Here is a 23830-nt window from a genome sequence, read left to right as displayed (position 1 = left end):
AAATACGCTTATTTATTTTATTCATCGCTTTGCCTTTTGTGCAATTTATTTAAAACAAAAAATTGCTTCCGATTGCGTTACGTTAACGAAGGAATTTTTTCATCCATGTAATGTCAGCCAAAGTGCAGTTTTTTTCGACACACACACAGACACACAACACACATGTGCGCTCTCTTTTTTTTATTAAATGCATATTCATTTACAACGCCACAATCCCTCTCTTGCACTCTGTGGGCGCTGCGGGCGGACTAACGACAACAGGTTGTTAAGGAATTAATGAAAAAATTGCGCGACGTCAGCGATACGACCTATTATCTGCGTGATTTCATACCGTTAAACTTGTTCCTGTTGGATAATCGTCATGTTAAAGAATCGTTGCGCATGTACGTGAAGAAAATCTACGATTTTATAATTGATTTCTATAGGGCGCTCAATCTGAACGAGAATCGCGCGTAAGTACCCGAAAACAACCCAAAAGCTAAATGAAGTGCACTCTGCAGTTTATACTTATGATATTTTCCTTTTGCAACACCCCAACTGAACTGCACTCTCCACTCAATTGGAATGAATATGTGTGTGTGTTGCATGCAGAATTTGCGAGGAGCTTGAGGAGATGTCGATGAAGGCCGGCGAACGGCCAGAGGAAACACCAGAGGTGGTCGCTTTGCAAAACTACATCACCGAGTGCCGGGAGATGCGCATATTTGCCATAAAAGATGAAATCAAGAACGTGTTGAAGCGCGTCGTATTCCTGCTGACACATGCATACCTGACCAGTAAGTGGCAACCAGTCGAAAGGGCAAAGGGCAAGGCTACCACACAGCAGTAGCAGCAGAAGCAGCAGCCATGTTTAGTTGGCCAAAGTGTTTGTGCAGCTGTGCTGGCCACATTAGTTTGCTTTAGAGCATGTTCAGAGTTTTGAGCTTCTCGCTCTCGCTTAACATAATTAACCCTAACGAACGTAGCTGAGTCGACTAATTGGTTTTATAATTACTTGCGGTGAGACAGCACGAGCAAGCAAGCAAGCACACTAGCTTGCAAACACACACACACACACACATATATATATATAAATGTATGTATAAACATATGCAAACAGCGACTAAAACAACCGAAAATGCAACTTAATGAGCTTAACAAATTCATGAATGTGTGAAAGTTGCTTTGACAACCGACAAATGCAGACAAACACACATATCGTCAAACAATTGTTGTCTATGTGTATCTTTGGCACTCATCACCCCCGCTCCCCTTTGTGGCTTTGTCACACAGTCAGTCACCTGCCCCTTTAGTTAAAGATGATTGTACACATAATTAATTAGGTTCTGTAGCGAAAAACGAAAAGCACGCGTAGCCAATTAATTAAAAGTTAAGCCAAGTTAATTAAGAGCCATGTTTGTTGCTACTCAACAGGCGATGAAATCCATCTGAATACACGCACATTTATACTGCCCGGCGAGCTGGAGGAGGTGCTCGATCTGAGCGCTGCACGCCTTTCTGTGGTCCGTGATAATCTTGAAATGGCATTGCGGTAAGTCGCACTGTACCCACCAGACTATAGATTATTGTACTATATGGGTTTGCATGTCCTTGCAGCGAGCGGCGTTTGCAGTTCGAGAAACTTTTGGCGCAGGAGAAGCGCACAATGGATGGTTTTCGCATCAAGGAAATACGCGATGTGCTCACGCTGGATGATCTCAAGGAGCGCGTGGATACCGTCGACTTGCTGTTCACTACCATAGAGGTGAGCACTTGATAGACCACACAGTACAGTTGCTAGGCGCAGCGCTTTAAGCCTTCTCTCGTTACCAGAATCTGAGTCGTGAGGCGAAAGCAATTAATGTGGAGGAGACATTGCTGCAAATTGATGTGTCCGCCTTTCCCTTGCTGGGCGAAATCATTGAGAAAATGGAGCCAATTGAAAAACTATGGAAGACATCGTATGAATTCGAAAAGGATTATCTCATTTGGTAAGCAATGGCAACGTTTAAAACTGATTGTAATTATTTTTAGCTCTTCCGCAATGGCAATTGCCATGGTAGACGACGCCAAGCGAAGACTTCTCTGCATCTCTCCTTTGCTCTGAGTATGCTTGGGCTGCTTTGGGCACTTGTCGCAAATGACAAAATATTTGAAATTGAAGTGCCAGCAAGGCAGGCATTTCCACTGTCTGTCTGTCAGACTGTCCCTATGTCTGCTGTCCCTTGCTCCACACGCAAATCCCCAATGCCCCAATGCAAAATGCCAGGCAGAAAGTTGACTTGAAGTGCAGCGGAAAATAGCCAGATTTTGAGTTGTTGCTCTAGCAAAAACTTGCATACTCCCCTCTCCCGCTCACTCTCTTTTACTACTTTACTGCCATTGCACTTTTGTATACGTTGTATTTCTATTTACATCTTTTTTTTTCTCTCTCTTTCTATCTCTTGTTGTTGTTGGCAGGATGTTCGAGCGCTTCGAATGCCTTAATGCGGATGGCGTGCGGGAGCAGGTCGAGACTATGCACAAGGTAAGTAGTTGTAAAGTCGGAATCGGAAGTTGAAGTTGTCATTGCTATGTAGCCAGCATTACGGCGGAAATAAAAACCAAACGAATGCGAGTGAGAGCAGCAAAAGTTTGAGCTCTTGTCAGATTTCTGTTGTGACACTGGCCATACATGTCTCTCTCTCTCTCTCTGTCTCTCTCACACTCTGTCGCTGTGCTCTAAGCCAATGTAGCAGCTAAAAATGCAACTAAAAACCTCAAGCCGCCTCAGGGCATAGCCCACACACACACACAGAGAGACAGTTGCCAGCCCAAAAGTATGCAATGAAAAAATGCCAACATATTTGGCGGCAGCTCGGGCCAGGCTAAGCGTACTAAGCTTACGTGTGTGAGTGCGTGGGTGTGTGTGTGTGTGTGTGTTTGTTTGTTAAGCAAAAAAGCGACACAAAGGCGCAAAGGGAATGTCAGTTGAATTGAATTGAATTTTTTGGCGCTGCTGAAGCGGCAAAGTGTGTGCACACAGCACTCAAAAAAAAAAAGGACAGAAAGAAAGAGAAATGGAGAGAAATTGAGCAGGCAGCTTTAAAAGTACCTACAACTTTTTTTTTGATTTTTTCTACTAGATCATGCACAAGTTATCACGACAATTGGCCTACAATCCCATAGCCAAGCGCGTGGCGGAGCAGATGCGCATCAAAATTGAAAAGTTTCGCGTCTATTTGCCTGTGCTCGACTCCATTTGTCGCCATGGGCTGGAGAAGCGCCACTGGGATCGCATATCAAGCATACTAGGACGCGAAATTAATCCCAAGCTATATCCCACGCTGAAGGATATGATTGAAGCGGATATAATGAGCATACTGCCGCAGCTGGAGGAGATTGCCAATGCAGCTGGCAAGGAATATGATCTGAACATGGGTCTAAAGAACATGCAGGCGGACTGGAAGGATGTTATGTTTGAGGTGCTGCAGTATCGTGACTCGGACACGCATATTCTCGCCGCCCTGGATGATATACAAACACTGCTGGACGATCATATAATGCGCACTCAGGCCATGAAACGTTCGCCTTTTATAGTTGCCTTGGGCTCGAAGGCAGATGACTGGGAAACGCGTTTGCTGCTGGTGCAGAATATTATCGATGCCTGGGCCAATGTGCAGGTTACTTGGATGTACTTGGAGCCTATTTTTAGCTCCGAGGATATTATGCGACAAATGCCGCTGGAGGGACGCAACTTTAAGGCGGTGGATAAGATCTGGCGACGCATTATGAAGTTTGTGCTGAAGGACAGACATGTAATGGCGGCCACAGAGTATCCAGAAATGCTGGAAGTGTTTACCAAAGCCATCGAAGACTTGGAAACGGTGCAAAAGGGTCTGAATACGTATTTGGAGCAAAAGCGTTTGTTCTTTGCGCGTTTCTTTTTCTTGTCCAACGATGAGCTGCTGGAAATATTGTCGGAGACCAAGGATCCAATGCGCGTGCAGCCGCATTTGCGAAAATGCTTTGAAGGCGTAGGTTTAAATTACTTTGACATAAACTTGAGCTTCAGCTTGTTGTTTTCTTCACAGATTGGCACACTAACCTTTGATGATAATATGGAAATAACGCACATGATAAGCGATGAGGATGAACGCGTCAGCTTGGTCAAGAAAATAAATCCACAGGCAGCCAATGTAAGTTCGAAGCTAATCGAATGTTTTAAGCTTTGCTAACTGTTGTGCTTTAGGGCTTGGTGGAAATCTGGCTTAAAGAAGTAGAGATGGTTATGCTGGACAGTGTGAAGGAGCAAATGCGTGAGGCCTGGGAGGACTATTCCATGGTGGATCGCATTTCCTGGGTGACTTCCTGGCCAGGTCAGGTGGTGCTTGGCATAAGCTGCATGGCCTGGACCTATGAGGTAAGTCAACGATTTGTTTAACTGTCTAGAGACTGAGCTAATAAACTTGCGCAGGTGGAGGAGGCCATTGAAAAGAAGACATTGCTGCCCTATTTGGAAAAGTGTAATGTACAAATTGGCGAACTGGTGCAGCTTGTGCGTACGGATTTGCAAACAGGCGTGCGCATTGCCGTTGAGGCGCTGATTGTGCTCGATGTGCATGGTGAGCTCACAATTGTCAATTGCCAGCAATTTTTCTAAGCTTTACTTTAGATCGCGATGTGGTTAAATACTTGGCGGACATGCGTGTTACCAACATACAAGACTTTGATTGGATGTCGCAGCTGCGTTACTACTGGAAAGTCAACGACAGTAAGTTGTCCAGGCTAGCAACTTACACTTGAACTTATGACTTCTATTTGTTGCACAGAGAATGAGGATTGGGTTTGCGTCAGCATGGTTGTGACTGATGTGCAGTATGGCATGGAATACTTGGGCAATTTACCTCGTCTTGTGGTCACGCCGCTTACTGATCGTTGCTATCGGTGAGTAACTCACAAAATATTAATTAACAAACGTTTTGGGCGGTTGCTGCAGCTTTGCGCTGATTGCCAAAAGAATATTTATTATATTTTAAAGTTATGCTCTTTTTTGCGCTTGCCCCGCGCAAACCTTTTTGATGTTTAAGCTGCCTGCGACAAACGCAAACTACAACAACAGCAGGCTCTGTAGTGTGGCAAGCTCGCATAGTCGTTGTCCCGTTTCGCTGGCAAAGCTGGCAGCAAGGACATTTTAATGGGGCTTCCGATAAAACTTTTATATTAAACAAATAAATCAATGTTGGACACTTTCACACACACACACAGGCACACATATACATATGCATAGTTAACAAAAATGTAAGCAAAAAAGAAACTGAAACGAGCACATATAGATATTTGTATGGTTATGCCGGAAAAGCTAAAAAAAAATGACACACAACCAAACAAACGTGAAACTGGCTGTGCTGCCAATATGATAAAAATATGAACTTGCAACAACAAGCTAAAAAAAAAGTGGGCTAAAAATAAATGCGCAAATAAAGCTATAAATAGTCGAAGCAGTTAATACTCTGAAAGTGAATAGAAGAGCTTTGGCACATGCAAAATATGCAGCAGCTAAAATAAACGAGAATTTTCAATTCTTCGTAAATCAATTGATTTGATTTTTTTTTTAATTTGTTCCAAGTGCACAGCGCTTTGAATTGACCTGAACTAGACAACAACTTGTAACAAATATCCCTAAAATGACAATTTATTTTAGCAAACGTGTGCAAAAAATGCAAAATAGTTATTAAAAGCATAGCGGCGACATTAATACTTGCTCTTTGTACTATGACTTTGCAGCACTTTGATGGGCGCATTGAAATTGTGTCTGGGCGGCGCTCCCGAGGGACCTGCGGGCACAGGCAAAACTGAAACCTGCAAGGATCTGGCCAAGGCGGTGGCCAAAAAGTGTGTTGTCTTCAATTGCTCCGATGGCCTGGACTACAAAGCGCTGGGCAAGTTCTTCAAGGTAAGCGGCTGATGCCAAAAATAGACCAAACCAGTCACTTGTCACTAACAGAGTTAATTGAGGTTCGGGTGCGGGTGCGGGCTCGGGGGTTTGGGTTTGAGTGGCATTAATCAAGCCAGAGAGCCAAGCCAGAACCTGTAGCAGCAGGCACGCGCAGAAATGGATGATGATGACTTTTAGTGCGCAGCTATATAGATAACTATCTGGCGACTTTTGTGTGTGTGTGTGTGGCCAAGCAGCAGACACAGTGGAGCCACTCAGCATTAACTGGTGAAATTTATGCAGCTTTTGTGGTCGCTGACTAATTAGGCACTTTTACGAAAGTGAGCAATGAGGCTGGGAGAAGGGTGTAAGGAGCGGGATTGGATTGAGTTGAGGGTTCAGGTTAAGCTTTCGTGTGCGCTCACTTCAAACTATGCAAATTTTTATTAGCAGGTCGTTAACCGCCTCTCAGGCACACAAACAAATAAACGCACACACACATACACATACATTACCATCTTAAGTGGGTGTTGTAGTTTTGTAGTAAAATTTATGCGTGTTTCGGCTCTAATCGCTTAATTCGCTCGCACGCCTAATTGCATAATATGTTGTTTTAAGCCCCAGACTGCGACTGAGTGTGAGCGAGCGAGCGAGCGAGCGCATGAGCGAATGGGCTCTGGGCAGTTTGGCCAGGTCTCAACGCTTTAATTTGCATAAGATTTGCGATTAATGACAGCTTTACTCAGCTTTACTAAAGCAACGGCAACAACATTTAGCACTTTGAGTTTTGCGCTCGCACTCTCTCTAACTTACTTTGGCTGACTTAAATTTATTTGCATGTTGTTGTCTAATTCTAACCACTTAAAGCTGATTATTTGTTATTTATTTATTTCATCTTTATTTCTTTTTATGGCCAGGCTAGTTTTAGAAAGTAGTTTTTCTATTATGCCTTTTGTATATCTAAAATGTCGTCGGAAGTCGTAAATTTTCAATCACACACACAAACAAACAAACACACGCACCAGTTCAGCTCAGAGCGCATCTGCAGTTTGTCAGGCAAAACAATTTTGCAAGCAATAAAATAATTTGCAATTGCCAAACAATTCAAACAATTTCGATTTATGCTGGCTCAGATAGTACAATAGAAATATGCTAGCCAAAAATATTTCAGTTAGTAAGAGCGTGAGGCATATAAATTAAATGCCCATAACAATGCTCGAACGTTGTTGCAACGCGCTTGACAAACAACCCAGCCATCCAGCCAGCCAGCCAATACTTCTCAATTTCCATGCATCCAAACAAAGCAACAAAAGAAAAGAATTTAAGCATAACGTTGGATGGCGCCGCTGCCAATGCGCGGCGTGGCGATTTCTACAGCTGCCAACGGCAACAAACCACTTTGATAGAGTTCAAAGTATGCCAAAGCCAAAAGGAAGCTATTGCTTTTCCTCTATGCGTTCTTTTTTTTTTTTTTGTTCAGTCTGTAGTTGCAACATGCACAAACAACAGGGCATACGCACAAATACACAGACGCGCATAGACATGTAATAGAGCCACGCACAGTGGTGCTAATTGCACAATAGCAATGGCAGGAAAACAACTAGAGAGCAAAAAAAAAAGAAATGCTTGCAAACGCGCTACAGCATGTAAAACAGCTTCGTATGTAGCTGATGCCCCAATCGATGTTGCCTCGCTTGTTATTGTGGGTGTAGCATTGCAGCAGCAGCTGCTGCTGCTGTTGATGCTGCTGCTGCTGTTGTGGCAGAGACGTTGGCAAAATATTGACTATTATGATGTGAAAATTGAGCCTACAATCGAGCAATAAAAGGCAGAGAGATATTTTGAGTTGAGAAGGCAAAGCACAATACTTGCAGTTTGACATAAATATTTAAATCATGTTATACATATAATAATTAGTTTTGATTTGAGTTTAGTGCGCCATATTGTCACCCATTGTAGCTGTGTGGCATATGTTGCAAGTACTTTGCTAGCAGGGCCAATCTATACGCAGCTGTGGCATAAAGCTGCATATTTATTGCAACATGCAAAAAGAAAGCATATCAAAGGGGCTACTGACTGGCCCGCTGGTCTGCCTCGGCCAGCAACGGCTTCCAACTCACATAGCTAAACTGTAGCTGCACTATTTGTGCTTGTGCCTGTGCGGAGCCTGGCAACTGCAAAATCGAAACGTATCTGGCAATGTAGAGCGAACAGCAACATGCAGCGATGAGAAACTGAAAATAATGTTTATGTTGCTGTTTGCTTTTGCTTACTTTTTTTTTTTTTTTGTTGGCCATTTCTTTGCGCTTACTTTTGCCTTTTCCCTGCCCTTGCGCATATGCATATGTATTGCTAAGCTTTTATTTTTTCTTCTTCTTCTGCAGGGATTGGCACAGTCGGGCGCCTGGGCCTGCTTCGACGAGTTCAATCGCATAGAGCTGGAGGTGCTGTCTGTGGTGGCGCAACAGATTCTGACCATACAGCGTGCCATTGGACGCAAGGTTGTGAAATTCTTTTTCGAGGATACAATGCTCAAACTGGATCCAACTTGTAGCATATTCATAACCATGAATCCTGGGTGAGTGGCAGGCTGCTGTGCTGCTGCTGTAGTAGTAGCAGCAGCTGTGGTTTCACGCAATGCCGTGTTTTTTTTTTTTTTCGTTTCTTTTCATTCTTTCCCTTGTGCTCAACACGTTATATTTGGTTTTTTTTTTTGCTGTTGTGCATTTGAAAATGCATTTAGTTACTTTGTAAGCCGATGCGAGAGCGACCGTTGGCTACTGAACTGGCTCCCAACTGGCAGCAGGCAGCGTTGTTGTCTCTGCTACAACGTGGGGCTATTAGTTGCCAAAGGACGTGGAGCATTGATATTGGTAGTTATTGCGTTATTGCAGATTTTACTGAGGGTAGGCATATTTATTGCTTTGGCATGCATGCAGCACATCTGTGACAAACATGCATATTAGGCCTGGGCACGAACATGCACGCACACACACACAGTACGTATACGCAATGTATACAGCGCTTAATTTCTTTTGAAACCCTCCAGCTGCCAGACTTGTGTGCCATTTTTTTTTTAGTCTGTATGTCTGTGTGCAGCTGCCAATTTGTCACGCTGCGCAGACGTTACTAAAAGCCGTCAGTCATATTGGTTATGACTCGTAACTGGCTTTGGGCCTTTTAGTATTTATGCCATTAGCACTTTTATTCGATTGCCGCTCTTAAATGTCAAAAGCAATTTTATTCTATACATATCTCACTCACTCACTCGCTCTCTCTTCTATTTACAGCTATGCTGGGCGCACAGAGCTGCCGGATAATCTTAAAGTGCTGTTCCGTACGGTGGCTATGATGGTGCCGGACTATGCCATGATTGGCGAGATCACGCTCTACTCCAATGGTTTTGATCAGGCGCGTCCGCTGTCACAGAAAATTGTGCAGGCTTACAAGCTATGCTCGGAGCAGTTGTCCTCGCAGTCGCATTACGATTACGGTAAGCTACGCTAATAAGAGGCACTAAACACGAAAAAAGAAGCGCAGTCAACAACATGCACACAGCATTTTTTATTATTGTCTACTTTGCCTTTTGTGTAAGCTGCAGGCAAAGTGCGTTTGCTATTTTTACTTCTGCTTGTTTCACTGCCAAGCCAAAGCTATTGCGTTGCTTTTTACGACATAACATGTCATATGACATTGCAGCATGTCTGTACATGTATATATGTATGTGTGCGTCCGGTCAATGTCTGCTGTGGCTGTTGCAGTTGCAGTTGCAGGTCTGGCAGCTGTGCAAGTTTATGTGCAAAGTACATTTGATCAGTATCTTATTTTGAGTTTAAATTGAAAAACTTTCTTGCAAGTTCTGCAGCGCTTTTGTATGTGAGACAAATGCCACACACACACACACACGCTTACAATGTGGCAGACACATACATGTGTGTGTGTGTGTTGTTTTGCAAAGTAATAATAAAAACTATTTGTACATTTAGTTGCCGAGCTGTTGTTGTTCTTGTTGTTGTTGTCTGTCTGTTTAGCACACACACACCACCCACACCAGCCAGTTGCCCACCTGCCTTAGTTTGTCCAGTTTACGAGCCAAACTTTAGCATTTTCACCTGACTATAATGAAGCTATGCTTAGCTCAGTTTGACTTACATGCCACACGCGCAGCTGCACTTTGACTTGCAGTTGAGTTATGCGCCATATTTGCCACGCATAACTGTCAAGCTAATGCCACAACTATATATTGCCTTTGCAGGTATGCGTGCTGTGAAATCTGTGCTGCTGGCCTCCGCATCGCTGCGACGCCTTTACCCTGACCTGCCCGAACCGCAAATTGTCTTGCGCGCCATTGTTGATGTCAATTTACCGAAATTCCTCGAGCAGGATATTTCACTATTCATTGGCATCTATATGGATCTGTTCCCGGGCGTTGATCTGCCCATGGTAAGTTAACTCAACTCTCAACGCTTTATGAACTGCTCTGCATATTTTTTGCATATTTTATTTACACCTCGTCCAGCCTCAACGTGATGATATTTTAAAATGGCTGCGCATTAATCTGGAGGAGCGCAACCTGCAGGCCACGCCTTGGTACTTGGAGAAAATTCTACAGATATATGAAATGATGCTGGTGCGGCACGGCCTTATGATAGTCGGCGGCTCCATGGGCGGCAAAACCACAGCCTATCAGGTAAATAAGAGAAAGAGAGAGAGAGAGAGAGACTTAAATTGATTGCCAAATTGCCACTTTTGATAATTAAATATTTTTGCTATGCCTTTTATTTTTTCGCTACAGGTGCTGGCGCAGACGCTGCGCAATGTCTCGCTGGATGAGGAGTCGACACTCAAGGAATTCCCAGTGGTGTTTCGCATTATAAATCCCAAGGCCATTACCATGGGCCAGCTATACGGACGCTTTGATCCGGTGTCACATGAGTGGTCCGATGGCGTGCTGGCCAAAACGTTTCGCGAACAGGTGGGCGGACCCAAGAACGAGCGCGCCTGGGTTATGTTCGATGGTCCGGTGGACGCAGTTTGGATTGAGAACTTGAACACAGTGCTGGACGACAACAAGAAGCTGTGTCTGATGTCTGGCGAAATTATGCAGATGACCAAAATGATGAACATGATGTTCGAGCCGGCCGACTTGGAGCAGGCCTCGCCAGCGACAGTCTCGCGTTGCGGCATGATCTACATGGAGCCCTCGCAGCTGGGCTGGCGCGCCTTTCACAAGAGTTTTGTCAATATACTGGTAAACAATGTGGGACTCAACGATATATACATGACACTGTTCGAGGACATGGTGGAGTGGCTGATACCAGCAGCGCTGGAATTCCTGCCGCAGTGCAAGCAGATGCTGGAGCTCTCGCCGCTGTATCAGTACCAAACATTTTCGCGTTTCTTTTTGCATTTTCTGGAGAAGCACAAGGTATTCAATCAGGCGTGGTTTCAGCAAATGTTTCTCTTCTGCTATGCCTGGGCTTATTGCTCGGCGCTGGCAGCTTCCGGCCAGCGCACCTTTGATACGCTGCTGCGCAAGGTTATCTATGGCTCCAATGAGGCTTATCCCAAGCCCAAGTACTTCTCACTCAATCGCGGGCAGATGTTCCCAGAGAAGCTCGTGTTTCTCGACTATCGCTTCGATGAGGCAGAGAACTGGTGGACCTGGCAAAAGTCTGATGACTCCGGCGCAGCTACCAATCTGCCCGAGAGCGCACAGATTAGTGAGCTCATAGTGCCCACCAAGGAGACGGGCTACATTAGCTACTGGCAGGAGTTCTGCATAGCCAAGAATTTCGGCATGTTGGTGGTGGGACCCACGGGTACGGGCAAGAGCGCAATCATTAGCAGCAATTTGCTGGCCATGCCCAAGTTTGCCAATCTCATTAACATTATCAACTTTTCGGCGCGCACCTCGGCGCAAATGGTGCAGGATACCATCATGAGCAAGCTGGATCGTCGGCGCAAAGGTGTCTATGGCCCAGCGCTGGGCAAGAAGGTAACTAAATGCAAAAAACAGAATATATATTTATTAAAGTTTATTTGCAGTGCATTGTTTTTTGTGATGATGTGGCCATGCCCTCGAAGGATACGTATGGCTCGCAGGCACCGCTGGAGTTGCTCCGCACCTGGCTGGATCATGGCTACTGGTCGGATCTGGTGGATACCACAAAAATCGAGCTGGTTGATATGGTAAATGCAAACCTGGCCACAATATTTTACTCGCTTTATTTATATACACAACATGCATTTTATATATGCGCAGACTTTGATGTGCGCCATGGGCACACTGGGCGGCAGCAATTTTATCTTTCCGCGTCTCTATCGCCACATGTTCGTTGTGGCTGTGGACTCCTTTGAGGACTCCACCATCATACGTATATTCACGACAATTGGTGATTGGCACTTTGCCAAGGGCTATCCCGAGAAGGTGGCGCTGCTGGCGCGCGTACGTACAACCAACAAGCAACAACCAACAGTCGACAACAACAACAACAGCAGAGAGTAGTGTATATGGTTGGCTTGTTGCCAGCGCATAATAAAATTAAAATGGCGTCTTTTATATCTTTATTTTACAAAGGCACAGGCCACACTCAACTCTCTGTCGTCGTTGTTGTTGTTGTTGTTGCTATTCAGTTTACTGCTGCTGCTCATACTTCTACTCCCTGCAGGGCTTATCGGAGGCAATGGTCAGCGTCTACCGCGAGGCCATACGCATCTTTCTGCCCACGCCAGCCAAGTCGCATTACAGTTTCTCGCTGCGGGATATTACACGTGTCTTTCAGGGCATTGTGCTGGTGCCGCCCAAGCGTATGCCCGACCAGGAGAAGCTGGGACGCCTCTGGGCGCATGAGACATATCGCGTTTTTTATGACCGGTAAGTTATTGTGCCATTGTCTAGCCGTCTGCCTGTCTCACCTATTTATTGGCAGCCTTGTGGACCAGGCAGATCGTGACCGTCTGCTTATCATCGCAGTGGACGCATGCAAAAACTATTTACGCTTCTCGCTGGAGGCGGCATTTGCGGATCGCATGGAGCCTGGCGAAAAGCTGAGCGATAATGATTTGCGCAATCTGTTCTACGGCAACTACATGGAGCCGGATGCAGAGCCCAAGTACTATGATGAGTGCGATAGCTATGAGAAGCTGGAGAAGCTCATGAAGTACTATCTGCGTGAATACAATTCCTTCTCCAGCTCGCCCATGGACTTGGTCATGTTCCGCTTTGCCATAGAGCACGTCAGCAGGTAAGTAACAAACAAACCTCATAGCCATTGCGGTATTTAAACATAAATTTGCATAAATTAAAATACCTAAAAGAGAACTCTTGTGTATTTTCTCGGAAAGAGCGCGTCAAACAAAATGAATGCTGCATTAAATTGTACGCGGAAAATCACCCCATGCTAAAATTAGGTTTTCTTTCCAGGAAATCGCGTGGCTATATTTGTGTTATTATGTTTATGGTTTTTCGTTCGTAAATTCGTCGTTAAAGCCAAAATATTTTAATATTTTGCAGTTAATTAAATAAATATAAATGTTATGTGTACGTTTTATTAAAATTAATATTTTGCAATTTGTTTACAGAGTTTCGCGCGTACTGCAAATGCCTCGAGGCAATGTTTTGATGGTGGGCATGGGCGGCTCAGGACGTCGCAGCTCCTGCCGCCTGGCTGCGTTTATAGCCGACTGTCGTCTGATGACCGTGCAGGTCTCCAAGTCGTATACGCTGACGGACTGGCGTGATGATCTAAAGAAGATTTTAATGTCGGCCAGCTTTAATATTAATCACACCGTATTTCTATTCTCGGATGCGCAGGTGAGTGGCTTTTGGCTATTAACTATAAGCGCTATAGTTTTAGTTTTAGTTCGATCCATTAGGCAGGCAATCAAGTTAATGAAACGCCGTTTAGATTATGTTGTAAACCGCTTTTTGTGCTCGGACACAATCCACACACCAAATCCAATGCCAAGCAAGTTAGGTACAACAAACCCATAAAGTTTCTATTCACTGATAAATTAGAAATTCAACGTAATTCATTTGCATATGTGTTTGATGAAAGGCAGCAGCAGTAGCTTGTGTGGCAAACATAAGAAAGCGTTACACATGTGTCGGGCACACACCCACAAACACTTACAGCAAGGCTCCAAGGGTGGGGCCAGTGTGCTGGCCAAAAATGTTGTATTTTGATTTGGCAGCAATCGAAGCGGAAGACAAGCATTTATTGTTTAGCCAACATTTGCATATATAATTAGTTTTAATTGTTCCACTAAGTTGATTATTGTTCAACAATTTGCATACACACACCAGCAGCAGCAGCAGCCGCAGCAGCAACATCATCATCAGCAGCAACAGCTCTCAATTATGGAAAGTCAAACGCATGTAGAGCAAAAGGCCTTTAGAATAGCGAACGTCAAGCTTGAAAATTCAAATTCAAATTTCAACTCAATAAATTAGCCTGACCAAAAATCAATCGATATGATAAACAATAGAGCAACATGCTAATATGCATATGTATGTGTGCATCCTTATTAAAATTATGTATGTGCCTGTAAATAGATTTGCAGTCAGCAAGAAAATTTATTTTTAATTGACAGCATATTGTGCACAAGAATTTATGCGTTAAATCAATTGTACAGCTTAGACTTAGTTAAGTAAGCTGCTTATGATTGTGCTAATTAAAGTTAGTGGGCATAAAAATCTCTGCCTGCATTGCTGCCAAAGGAATTTTGAATACACTTTTTCCAAATTGCAGCCCAAGCTTTGTTTCTCTCAATTTCTGTCTTTCTCTCCAGCTGGCCAATCAATCAATGTTGTATTTAGGGTTTTAATACCCACTAGTGCTGCTGCTCTCACACTCGCCCACTCCCTGTGTGTACACAAATCTCCATGCACACATTAATTAACAATTACACTAAAATGCAGAGCGAGTGAGTAAGAGAGAAAGAGCGTTGAGGCTTCAACTGCAGAGCTGTGCATGCCTTGTGCCAGTTTGTGTTTGTGTTAGAGCCAAATCCTTTTGCCACTTAGAGTGTATTGCAAAATTCATGTGGCAACTGAAGTTGCAACAGTAACAGCAACAGCAGCAGCAGCAGTAACAGCCACTCGACCAATACATAAAAATGCAGTCCCTGGCACTAGCAAAGCTGCTGGATTTGCATTGTACAACTCACTCGTTTGAAAATTCACATTGAGATTTGCTACCCCCTCCTACCGCCTTTCATTCGCAGGCTACAGACGAGGGCTATGTGGAGGATATCAATGGAATACTTAATACCGGTGATTTGCCAAATCTGTATCAACTGGAGGACAAGGCAACCATAATGGAGAATATGGCAAATGTGGCCAAGCAATTGGTGAGCCAAAATTAATTTTAAACTAGCATCCCCTTAAGGCTTTGGCGCCTGTTAACAACAAATCATTGCTGCTTCTTTTTTGGATTACAGGGAAAGGTATTAGACTCATTGCCCAGCGAGGTCTACGCTTACTTTATTGAACGCATTAGAGAGCAGCTGCATATAGCTTTGGCCTTCTCGCCCATTGGCGAGTCCTTTAAGGAACGCATACGTGTCTACCCATCGCTCATCAACTGCTGCACCATTGACTGGTACATGCCCTGGCCGGAGGAGGCTTTGTCGCGCGTGGGCATCTACTTTGTTACCTCCATGCATCTGAATAAGCCGCATGATGAGGAGCAGGCAGAGGCAGCCGAAGCTCCGCGCGCTTCTGAGGAGCCCAAGGAGGAGGAAAAGCGTGGCACGCGCAACGAAGGGGATCGTGAGTTGACGCAGCTTGAAGAGGATCTGGTGGCCTGTGTCATGTACTTCCATCAGAGCGTCGTCGATGCTAGCGAAAAGTGCTATCGCGAGCTGAGCAGACGCAACTATGTCACGCCCTCCGCATATCTGGAGCTGCTGAAAGCCTTCCGCACTTTCTACGCCCGCAAGCTGGACGAGATTACGCGACTGCGCGACAGATACACCACAGGCTTGGAGAAGCTCGACTTTGCAGCCAGTCAGGTGGGCGAAATGCAAACCAATCTGTACGACTTGCAGCCCAAGCTGAAAGTGTTGAGCGAGGAAACGGATCGCATAATGGTGAACATTGAACGCGAGACGGCAGAGGCAGAGAAGAAAAAGGAAGTTGTGGGCGCGGATGAGGCAGCGGCCAATGAGGCAGCTGCAGCGGCACAGGCAATCAAAGATGACTGCGAAACAGACTTGGCAGAAGCTATACCAGCCATGGAGGCAGCTTTGGAGGCGCTGAACACGCTCAAGCCTGCAGACATTGTTGTGGTCAAGTCCATGAAGAGTCCGCCCTACGGCGTTAAGCTGACGCTCGAAGCAGTGTGTGTGCTCAAGGGTTTGAAGCCTGATCGCAAGCCCGATGCTAGTGGCCATATGGTGGAGGACTATTGGGGTCCTTCCACGCGCATGCTGAGCGACATGAAGTTCCTGGAGTCGCTGAAGACCTTCGACAAGGACAACATACCGCCAGCCATAATCAAAAAAGTGCGCGAAAAGTGCGTGAGCAATGAAATGAATCGAACAATTAAAATCCAATATAATTATATATTTTTACAGATATATAGCTGATCGTGACTTTGTGCCTGAGAAGATCAAAGCTGCTTCGATGGCCTGCGAGGGCATTTGCCGCTGGGTGCGCGCCATGGATGTTTATGACAAAGTCGCGCGCATTGTTATGCCCAAAAAGGCTGCGCTGGCCGAAGCTGAGGGTGAGCTGCTGCAGCAAATGGAGAAGCTAAATGCCAAGCGAGCCGAGCTGCAAGTTATCCTGGACAAGCTGCAAAAGCTAAATGACTTCTTTGCTGAGAAATCTCGCGAGAAGAAGCGGCTTGAGGATGAAATTGACAATTGCGAAAAGAAACTAAACAGGTAAGCAAGCAATGCAACAATTTCTGTATAGCATAGCTCTGTAGCTTTTCCATTAACGCAGAGCTGAAAAGCTGCTAGGTGGCCTGGGTGGCGAGAAGACGCGTTGGGGTGAGGCAGCCAAGAATCTGCACGAATCCATCAGCAATATTGTGGGCGATGTGCTGCTCGCTGGCGGCTGCACCGCTTACCTGGGATTCTTCACCACTGAGGTAAGTGCGCTTGCTTCTAATGGTTGCGCATATGTATATGTGTGTCTGTGTCTCTGTGTGTGTGTTGCCATAAAGCATTTTAATATGCATGAGCACGTTGCATTGATTTTCGCTTGCGCACTCTATTCCTGTATTACGTTTGGTAGAACGTTTTTTAGTTTTTAACTCAATAACTTTGCGTTGTAAAGTTTACTTAAGAGCACAATTTGTGCATTTAAAAAAATGTGCGATATTTTTAGCTTATTGTTAGTTAGTGCATGCAACATTTTGCTATGCAAAATTTAATTTTCCTCGCTTTTCTCTTTGATGTTTTTTTTTTTTTTTGAAGTTGCGCTTAGTTTTACGGCGAACGTGATATTTGTATGCAAAGTTCAATGGCGCCCCAGCTTTACACAGTTGCTATTTATATCTTTGTTTTCTTTTTTAGTATCGCGTTAATATTGTGAACGATTGGAATGAGCTCTGCCTGCGTCGGCACATACCATGCAGCGAGACCTTCTCGCTGGCCACCACATTGGGTCATCCCATGACCATACGCGCCTGGTCGCTGGCTGGACTGCCGGCTGATAACTTCTCTGTGGAGAATGGCATTATAGTCACCAACTCGAGTCGCTATTCACTGCTCATTGATCCACAAGGTAAATATATGAATTTGCTTCATATTCTATATAATGTTTTATATAATCTTCGCAGTGCAAGCTAACAAGTGGATTAAGAACATGGAGAAGAACAATAATCTCAAGGTGGTCAAGCAGAGCGACTCCAATTACATGCAAGTGCTGGAGCTGGCTATAACCTATGGACAACCTGTGCTCATTGAGAATGTGGGTGAGTTGTTAACAAAGCGCATATCAATTGTTGGCCAAAGCTTAAACATGTGGCTTAGGTGAGAAGCTGGACGCGAATCTGACGCCCATTTTGGAGAAGAACATTATTAAGAGCAAGGGAGGGCTGTTCATCAAAAGTGGCGACCAAATGATTGAATACAATCCAGAGTTTCGTCTTTATATAACGACCTGTCTGCGCAATCCGCATTATCCACCGGAAGTGATGGTTATGGTAAGTTGACATATGCCACAAGAATGGGAGTAAGTTTCAGCTTGGGATTGGGCTGGGGCAGCGAATAGACTATGAAGCTTCAGCTTGTGGCAAGCCAAGCCAATGATGACGTTAGTTGTGTAATAAAACGACGAACTTAAATTGATATTTGGGTAAATGCGATGCTGCAGTAGCATCGGAGCAGCAGCCGCAGCGCAGTCGGCGCTTCCAATATGCAAATTTTCGTTTGGCATTGACGATGATGATGACGATGAGCAGCTAAAGGACGAGAATGTCGACAGTAGCGCAGTGATGTACGTGCGACAAAGCAGCAATCCCCAGAACTCGCCCCAGCGCCCAACCCAATGTCAATTCCTTGGCTAAAGTCTTCTCTAGTTCAGCTCGATGGTGTGTTTATAAAATTTTCCAGCATTTCGCTTCTGTTGGCGTTCCCATTGCTTTTTATGCTGCAACTGTTGTCAGCAGTTTTTTTCTAACATTTTTTTTAGTTTATTCTTTTTTTTTCTCTCTGCTGTGTGGCCATGTGCGGCACATTGTGTGTTTATTTTAAGTTTTCCTTTTACCATTTTACGTGCTTGTCTATATTGATGCTTTTGCCTGGTTGCTGCTGCTGCTTGCTTCTGTTTAGGTAACAGTATTAAATTTCATGATAACGGAACAAGGATTACGCGAACAATTGCTGGCGATTGTTGTGGCACACGAACGTCCCGATTTGCAAGAGAAGAAGGAACAATTGATTATTGAATCCGCAAGGAATCGTGATGCATTGTACACCATTGAATCCAAGATATTAGAGGTAAGTCTCTCTCTCTCTCTCTCTCTCTCTCTCTCTTTATGCTCGACTGCACTGTTAGCCACATAATAAATGTTTTTATTATCGTTGAATGTGCTCATAGTCGTAGTCACAGCAGCAGTTTCCCACTCGCTGGCTGCAACAATTCAATTAGATACGAACAAACAATTTATGCTTTGCTGCCTGACCAATGACAATTCAATTAACTGGAAGCGCAGCATTTGAAAAACAACAAAGCTAACTGAGTCCTTTATCGCCCCCACAAATAGGTGCTGTCCACTTCGGAGGGCAATGTGCTGGAAGATGAGAACGCCATCAACATACTGTCCTCAAGTAAAGTCCTGTCCGAGGACATACAGGAGAAGCAGATTGTCGCCGTGGCAACTGAAATTGAAATCGACTCCGCTCGTCAGCAATATATACCTGTGTCCAAGCACTCGGCCATTCTATTCTTCTGCATCAGCGAGCTGGCCAATGTGGATCCCATGTATCAATACTCATTGGCCTGGTTTCTCAATCTCTTCGTCAACACCATACTGAAGGCGCCAAAGTCAACAGTGCTGGCCGAACGTCTGAATAATCTTAACGATTACTTCACCAAGTCCGTTTATACGAATGTCTGTCGCTCGCTGTTTGAGAAGGACAAGCTGGTCATATCGTTGGTCATGTGCCTGGGCATACTTGTGGCGCAGGGACGCGTCGATAGAGACGATCTGCTGTTCTTTCTAACCGGCGGCATTGGCTTCAAGGGCCTGATACCCAATCCCTTGACTGAATGGCTGCCCGACAAGGCCTGGGCTGCCATCTATCGCGCTAGCGATCTAGACGGGTGAGTGTGGCAGCTTTGTTTGCAGACTGACATTATTTGAAAATATCATTTGAATAGCATTAAAAACTTGCATGTCAAAATGCAAAATAATATACAAGAGTGGCACGACTATTATGATGCTGTCAATCCGCAGGAGCTAGAGCTACCCGAGCCCTACAATAAAGTCAACGAAATGCTATACCTGATTGTACTAAAGAGCCTGCGTCCGGATAAGCTGGTGCCTGCTGTGCGCGTAAGTTTAATGTGACAGGCATTTGCGACTGAGGCTAAAGCTTTATATATATATATTTGTGACAGGCTTTCATAACGCGCAACCTGGACAAGTCTTTTGTGGAGCCGCCGCCATTCGATTTGGGCGCCTCGTTTGCGGACAGCTCGCCGAGAATACCGCTGGTGTTTTTACTATCCGCTGGCTCGGATCCCATGGCCAGCCTCTTCATGTTCGCCAAACAACGCAACATGTACGACAAGTAAGTTAATTAACGAGCGAGTGCGCCTCATATTTCCATGTGTATGTTGCTGCAGCACGGGCTGCTGCTGAGGCTGGGTTGGCTTGTTTTCGATTAAGCGCGACATGTGCGCCTTGTCGATATGTGAGCTCGACACTGCCACAGTAGCCACCAGTCCACCAGTGTTGTTGCCACTGCCGCTGCCGCCGCTGCTTGCAGCTTTAAGTAAAATTTTATGCCAATCTTGCAGATTGAAAACCATTTCGCTGGGTCAGGGCCAGGGACCGCGAGCAGAGAAAATGATCACAGAAGCTGCACGCCATGGCCAGTGGGTGGTGCTGCAAAATTGTCACGTCGCCTTTAGCTGGATGGGCGACTTGGAGCGCATTTGCAATGACACAACGCTGACGGATGGCGCCCATGCTGACTATCGCTTGTGGTGCACTTCATATCCAAGCGCGGTCTTTCCCGTGTCTGTGCTGCAAAACTCGGTGAAGATGACCAATGAGCCGCCCAAGGGCTTGCGCGCCAATATGCATCGCTCGTTCACCTCGGATCCGCTAATGCGTGACAAGTTCTTTACCAATGCGTTCCTCTTCTCCGACATGGCCAACAAGTGCTGGCTGCGTGGCGTCTTTGCCCTGGTCTTCTTTCATGCTGTGGTGCAAGAGCGGCGTGAGTTCGGTCCGCTAGGCTGGAATATACCCTACGAGTTTAACGAATCGGATCTCAAGTGCGTAGCGACTCATACTTATTTAGCTTTCAATTAAATGAAACTTCCGCTTGCAGAATTTCCTTGCTGCAGCTGAAAATGTTTATTACACAAAGCCATAGCATTCCCTTCCGTGGTCATGTATATTTGACAGGCGAATGTAATTACGGCGGTCGTGTTACCGACGATAAGGATCGTCGTCTTATCTTGTCGCTACTGAATATGATTTACAATCAGAACACCATTGAGCAGGATGGGTAAGTGCTGTAAGCCTAGAGGTGTTTACAATGTTAATTGCTTTTATTTTTGCAGCTATGCTTTGTCGCAGTCCGGCAAATATTGTGTGCCAATCAGTCCTACGAAACTGAACTCCATAGAGTACATAGCCACTTTTCCACTTAGCCCAGAGCCGGACGTGTACGGACTGCATGAGAATGCAGACATTAATCGCAATGTGAAGGAAACCAATGCGGTAAGCGTAATGCAACTATTGTTAACACTTTTTGAAATTAAATTTAAACTTACAGCTCATTGGCGGCGTGCTATTGACTCAAACTGATCTCATGGCCTCAGTCAAGGCCAGCTCAGCTGCAGGCGCCAAAGAAGATCCTGCCATAGCCATTTGCAAGGAGCTGTTGGCACGTCTGCCCGACGAATATGACTTGGATGAAGTGTCCAAGACCTATCCTGTGATCTATACAAACTCTATGAATACAGTGCTGCGTCAGGAGCTTATACGCTTTAATCGTCTGCTCTCGCACATACGCAAGAGTCTAATTAACGTGCGCAAGGCTGTGATGGGACAGATAGCAATGATACCGGAATTGGAGCGCGCACACGCATCTATGATAATAGGCCGAGTGCCGGCGGATTGGCTTAAAAAGAGCTATCCCTCGTTGAAGCCCTTGGGCAGCTACGTGAGCGATTTTCTTGCACGGTAAGTGGAGAGCATTTTCTATTTCTTCTCGACAGACATCAATGGGAGGCATTGTGCTCAGACTGCCACCCTGTGTGGCGTCATGTCCTTTTTGTTGCTGCATTTGTGCAAATATAATAAATGTACTATATATGCCACACAAGCCTTGCCACAACACACACACACACACACACACACACACACACGAACACACACACAACCCCTGACACACTCTGGCATACAAACATATATAAATGTGTGTGCTGCTGTTCAATTTTGCCAGTGCCATTCATAGGAAAATAAAAGAAAAAAATCTTATTTGCCATTGACATCAAAGGACGCTGCTGTTTGTGTGTGCTTTGTGCACTGCGACTCTTTGTTGTCAAATGTTTAATATTTATTAATAAATTGAAAAATAAGATAACTCATACTACGCTCTACCCCCACAGCCTGGAATTCTTTAATTCGTGGATAGAAAACGGTGAACCGAATGTTTATTGGATCTCTGGCTTTTACTTTACGCAATCCTTTATCACTGGCGTGCTGCAGAACTATTCCCGCAAGAATCGTTTTCAAATCGATATGATCTTCATAGAGTTTGCAGTAACCAAATTTGAGGTGCAAGCCACAGTAGTTGCCGAAGTGGGTGCTTATATCAGGGTAAGTCTAAGATATTTCATTTTCTCTCTGACTAAACTGCAAGAGACACTGAACCTATATATAAGCTATATGCTAATGTTGCATACACTTACATTGCTTACCCAAGGAACAAAAAGACATAAACGATGAGACAAAGTTTATACAAGTAAGAAATTTAAGTTACACCACCAAAGCACCTAAGCTGGCACTTTTAAGTTTAATTACAACACAGAGCACGCTACACTTGCATCAAATAGAAAACAAATAGAAAAAGTCATACACTTTGCCAATCGAATCATAAAAGGGCTATATTTATATATATTTTAATATCAGGAAGACAAATCAAGTCCGATTGGACTATGTTCAAGTGTCCGTGGCTTTCTATGCCTATCAAAAAATGTTGCTTTTAATTTTATATTAAGTTTTTATTTGAAATTTAAGTTTTATACAACAGCAGATGCAACTGTTGTGTTTTATGTTTTGAGTGTTGAGTGCTGAATGTGAATTGAAAACGGAATGTGTGGCAAAGTGTAATTCAAAGTCGGCTGCAGTCGACTACGGCCCTTGCGCTTGTTATATTAAAATGCAACTCCAACTCCTCGTACATCAGGGCATATTCATAGAGGGCGCACGCTGGAACCGCAAAACAAAAGAGGTTGATGAATCCTTCTCCAAGATACTGTTCGACACACTGCCCGTAATCTATCTGCGACCTGTGCTAAGGCTGCCAGAGGAAATACCACGTAGCAGCGGTGGGGCTGAGCCGAGCCAGATTTATGACTGTCCCGTGTATAAGACCAGCGAGCGTCGCGGTATTCTCTCCACCACTGGCCACTCGACGAATTTTGTAATGTACCTGCAGTTGAAATGCTCACAGACGCCGATGCATTGGATTAATCGCGGTACGGCCTGCCTCTGCCAGCTGGATGATTGAAGGCTGACCTGCAGGCGTTTGCGTCAACGTCCTGCGACCGGATGTGCCCCACTATGGCGCGTTTTTAATACGTTTTATATAAGAGCAAGAGCATGATTGGCCCAACACTGGAACTGAAACTGAAACTTAAACTGAGCAAAGGAACTGGGAACAGGCAACGGGAAACGGAGCTGGCTGGGATCGTTTACTATTCTCATGCATAAAGCAGGCCGTGTCTGTATATTGATTCTAGCATTATTTTGTTCTTCTACGGTTTATGTGTATGTGCTTGTGTGTGTGTTCTTTGTTTGTGTCTGTTTTATTTTTTGAGCTTGGTGTTTCATATGCACGCGCTCAGGAAACGCCGTAAGCGAACTGCGTTTCTATTTACTTTTATTTCCGTGTTTGAGCGCTGGGCACTGGGCAATGATGATGTCGATGATTGTGAGATATAAATTAAATATGCAGAGTGCTGAATATACATATATTTTTGATGTGCGCCATTTACAAAATAAATAAATG

At 44.8% G+C, this 23830-nt stretch overlaps 1 protein-coding gene across 1 annotated transcript in view; it reads left to right on the top strand.

Annotated features, from left to right (window-relative positions):
• The window catches only part of LOC108600099 (dynein heavy chain 3, axonemal), a 30156-nt gene extending 6326 nt beyond the window's left edge, over window positions 1-23830 (top strand). Inside the window, exons 14-53 of the mRNA XM_017987468.2 lie at window positions 262-452; window positions 592-776; window positions 1414-1531; window positions 1597-1744; window positions 1813-1970; window positions 2440-2506; window positions 3105-3995; window positions 4053-4157; window positions 4211-4381; window positions 4436-4583; window positions 4634-4732; window positions 4791-4905; window positions 5746-5914; window positions 8281-8474; window positions 9187-9389; window positions 10152-10339; window positions 10416-10586; window positions 10692-11894; window positions 11945-12088; window positions 12162-12344; window positions 12568-12773; window positions 12829-13143; window positions 13481-13712; window positions 15125-15250; window positions 15341-16416; window positions 16478-16789; window positions 16851-16998; window positions 17426-17636; window positions 17692-17826; window positions 17885-18057; window positions 18686-18853; window positions 19120-19679; window positions 19737-19911; window positions 19977-20149; window positions 20379-20861; window positions 20918-21097; window positions 21153-21312; window positions 21368-21777; window positions 22206-22416; window positions 23006-23830. Coding sequence (XP_017842957.1) covers window positions 262-452; window positions 592-776; window positions 1414-1531; window positions 1597-1744; window positions 1813-1970; window positions 2440-2506; window positions 3105-3995; window positions 4053-4157; window positions 4211-4381; window positions 4436-4583; window positions 4634-4732; window positions 4791-4905; window positions 5746-5914; window positions 8281-8474; window positions 9187-9389; window positions 10152-10339; window positions 10416-10586; window positions 10692-11894; window positions 11945-12088; window positions 12162-12344; window positions 12568-12773; window positions 12829-13143; window positions 13481-13712; window positions 15125-15250; window positions 15341-16416; window positions 16478-16789; window positions 16851-16998; window positions 17426-17636; window positions 17692-17826; window positions 17885-18057; window positions 18686-18853; window positions 19120-19679; window positions 19737-19911; window positions 19977-20149; window positions 20379-20861; window positions 20918-21097; window positions 21153-21312; window positions 21368-21777; window positions 22206-22416; window positions 23006-23329 — 10629 coding nt within the window. The 3' untranslated portion in view covers window positions 23330-23830. The remainder of the gene's footprint in view (window positions 1-261; window positions 453-591; window positions 777-1413; window positions 1532-1596; window positions 1745-1812; window positions 1971-2439; window positions 2507-3104; window positions 3996-4052; window positions 4158-4210; window positions 4382-4435; window positions 4584-4633; window positions 4733-4790; window positions 4906-5745; window positions 5915-8280; window positions 8475-9186; window positions 9390-10151; window positions 10340-10415; window positions 10587-10691; window positions 11895-11944; window positions 12089-12161; window positions 12345-12567; window positions 12774-12828; window positions 13144-13480; window positions 13713-15124; window positions 15251-15340; window positions 16417-16477; window positions 16790-16850; window positions 16999-17425; window positions 17637-17691; window positions 17827-17884; window positions 18058-18685; window positions 18854-19119; window positions 19680-19736; window positions 19912-19976; window positions 20150-20378; window positions 20862-20917; window positions 21098-21152; window positions 21313-21367; window positions 21778-22205; window positions 22417-23005) is intronic.

Source organism: Drosophila busckii, chromosome 3L, assembly GCF_011750605.1.
Source record: "Drosophila busckii strain San Diego stock center, stock number 13000-0081.31 chromosome 3L, ASM1175060v1, whole genome shotgun sequence".
Taxonomy (NCBI): domain Eukaryota; kingdom Metazoa; phylum Arthropoda; class Insecta; order Diptera; family Drosophilidae; genus Drosophila; species Drosophila busckii.
This window is presented reverse-complemented; position numbering and strand designations above follow the sequence as displayed.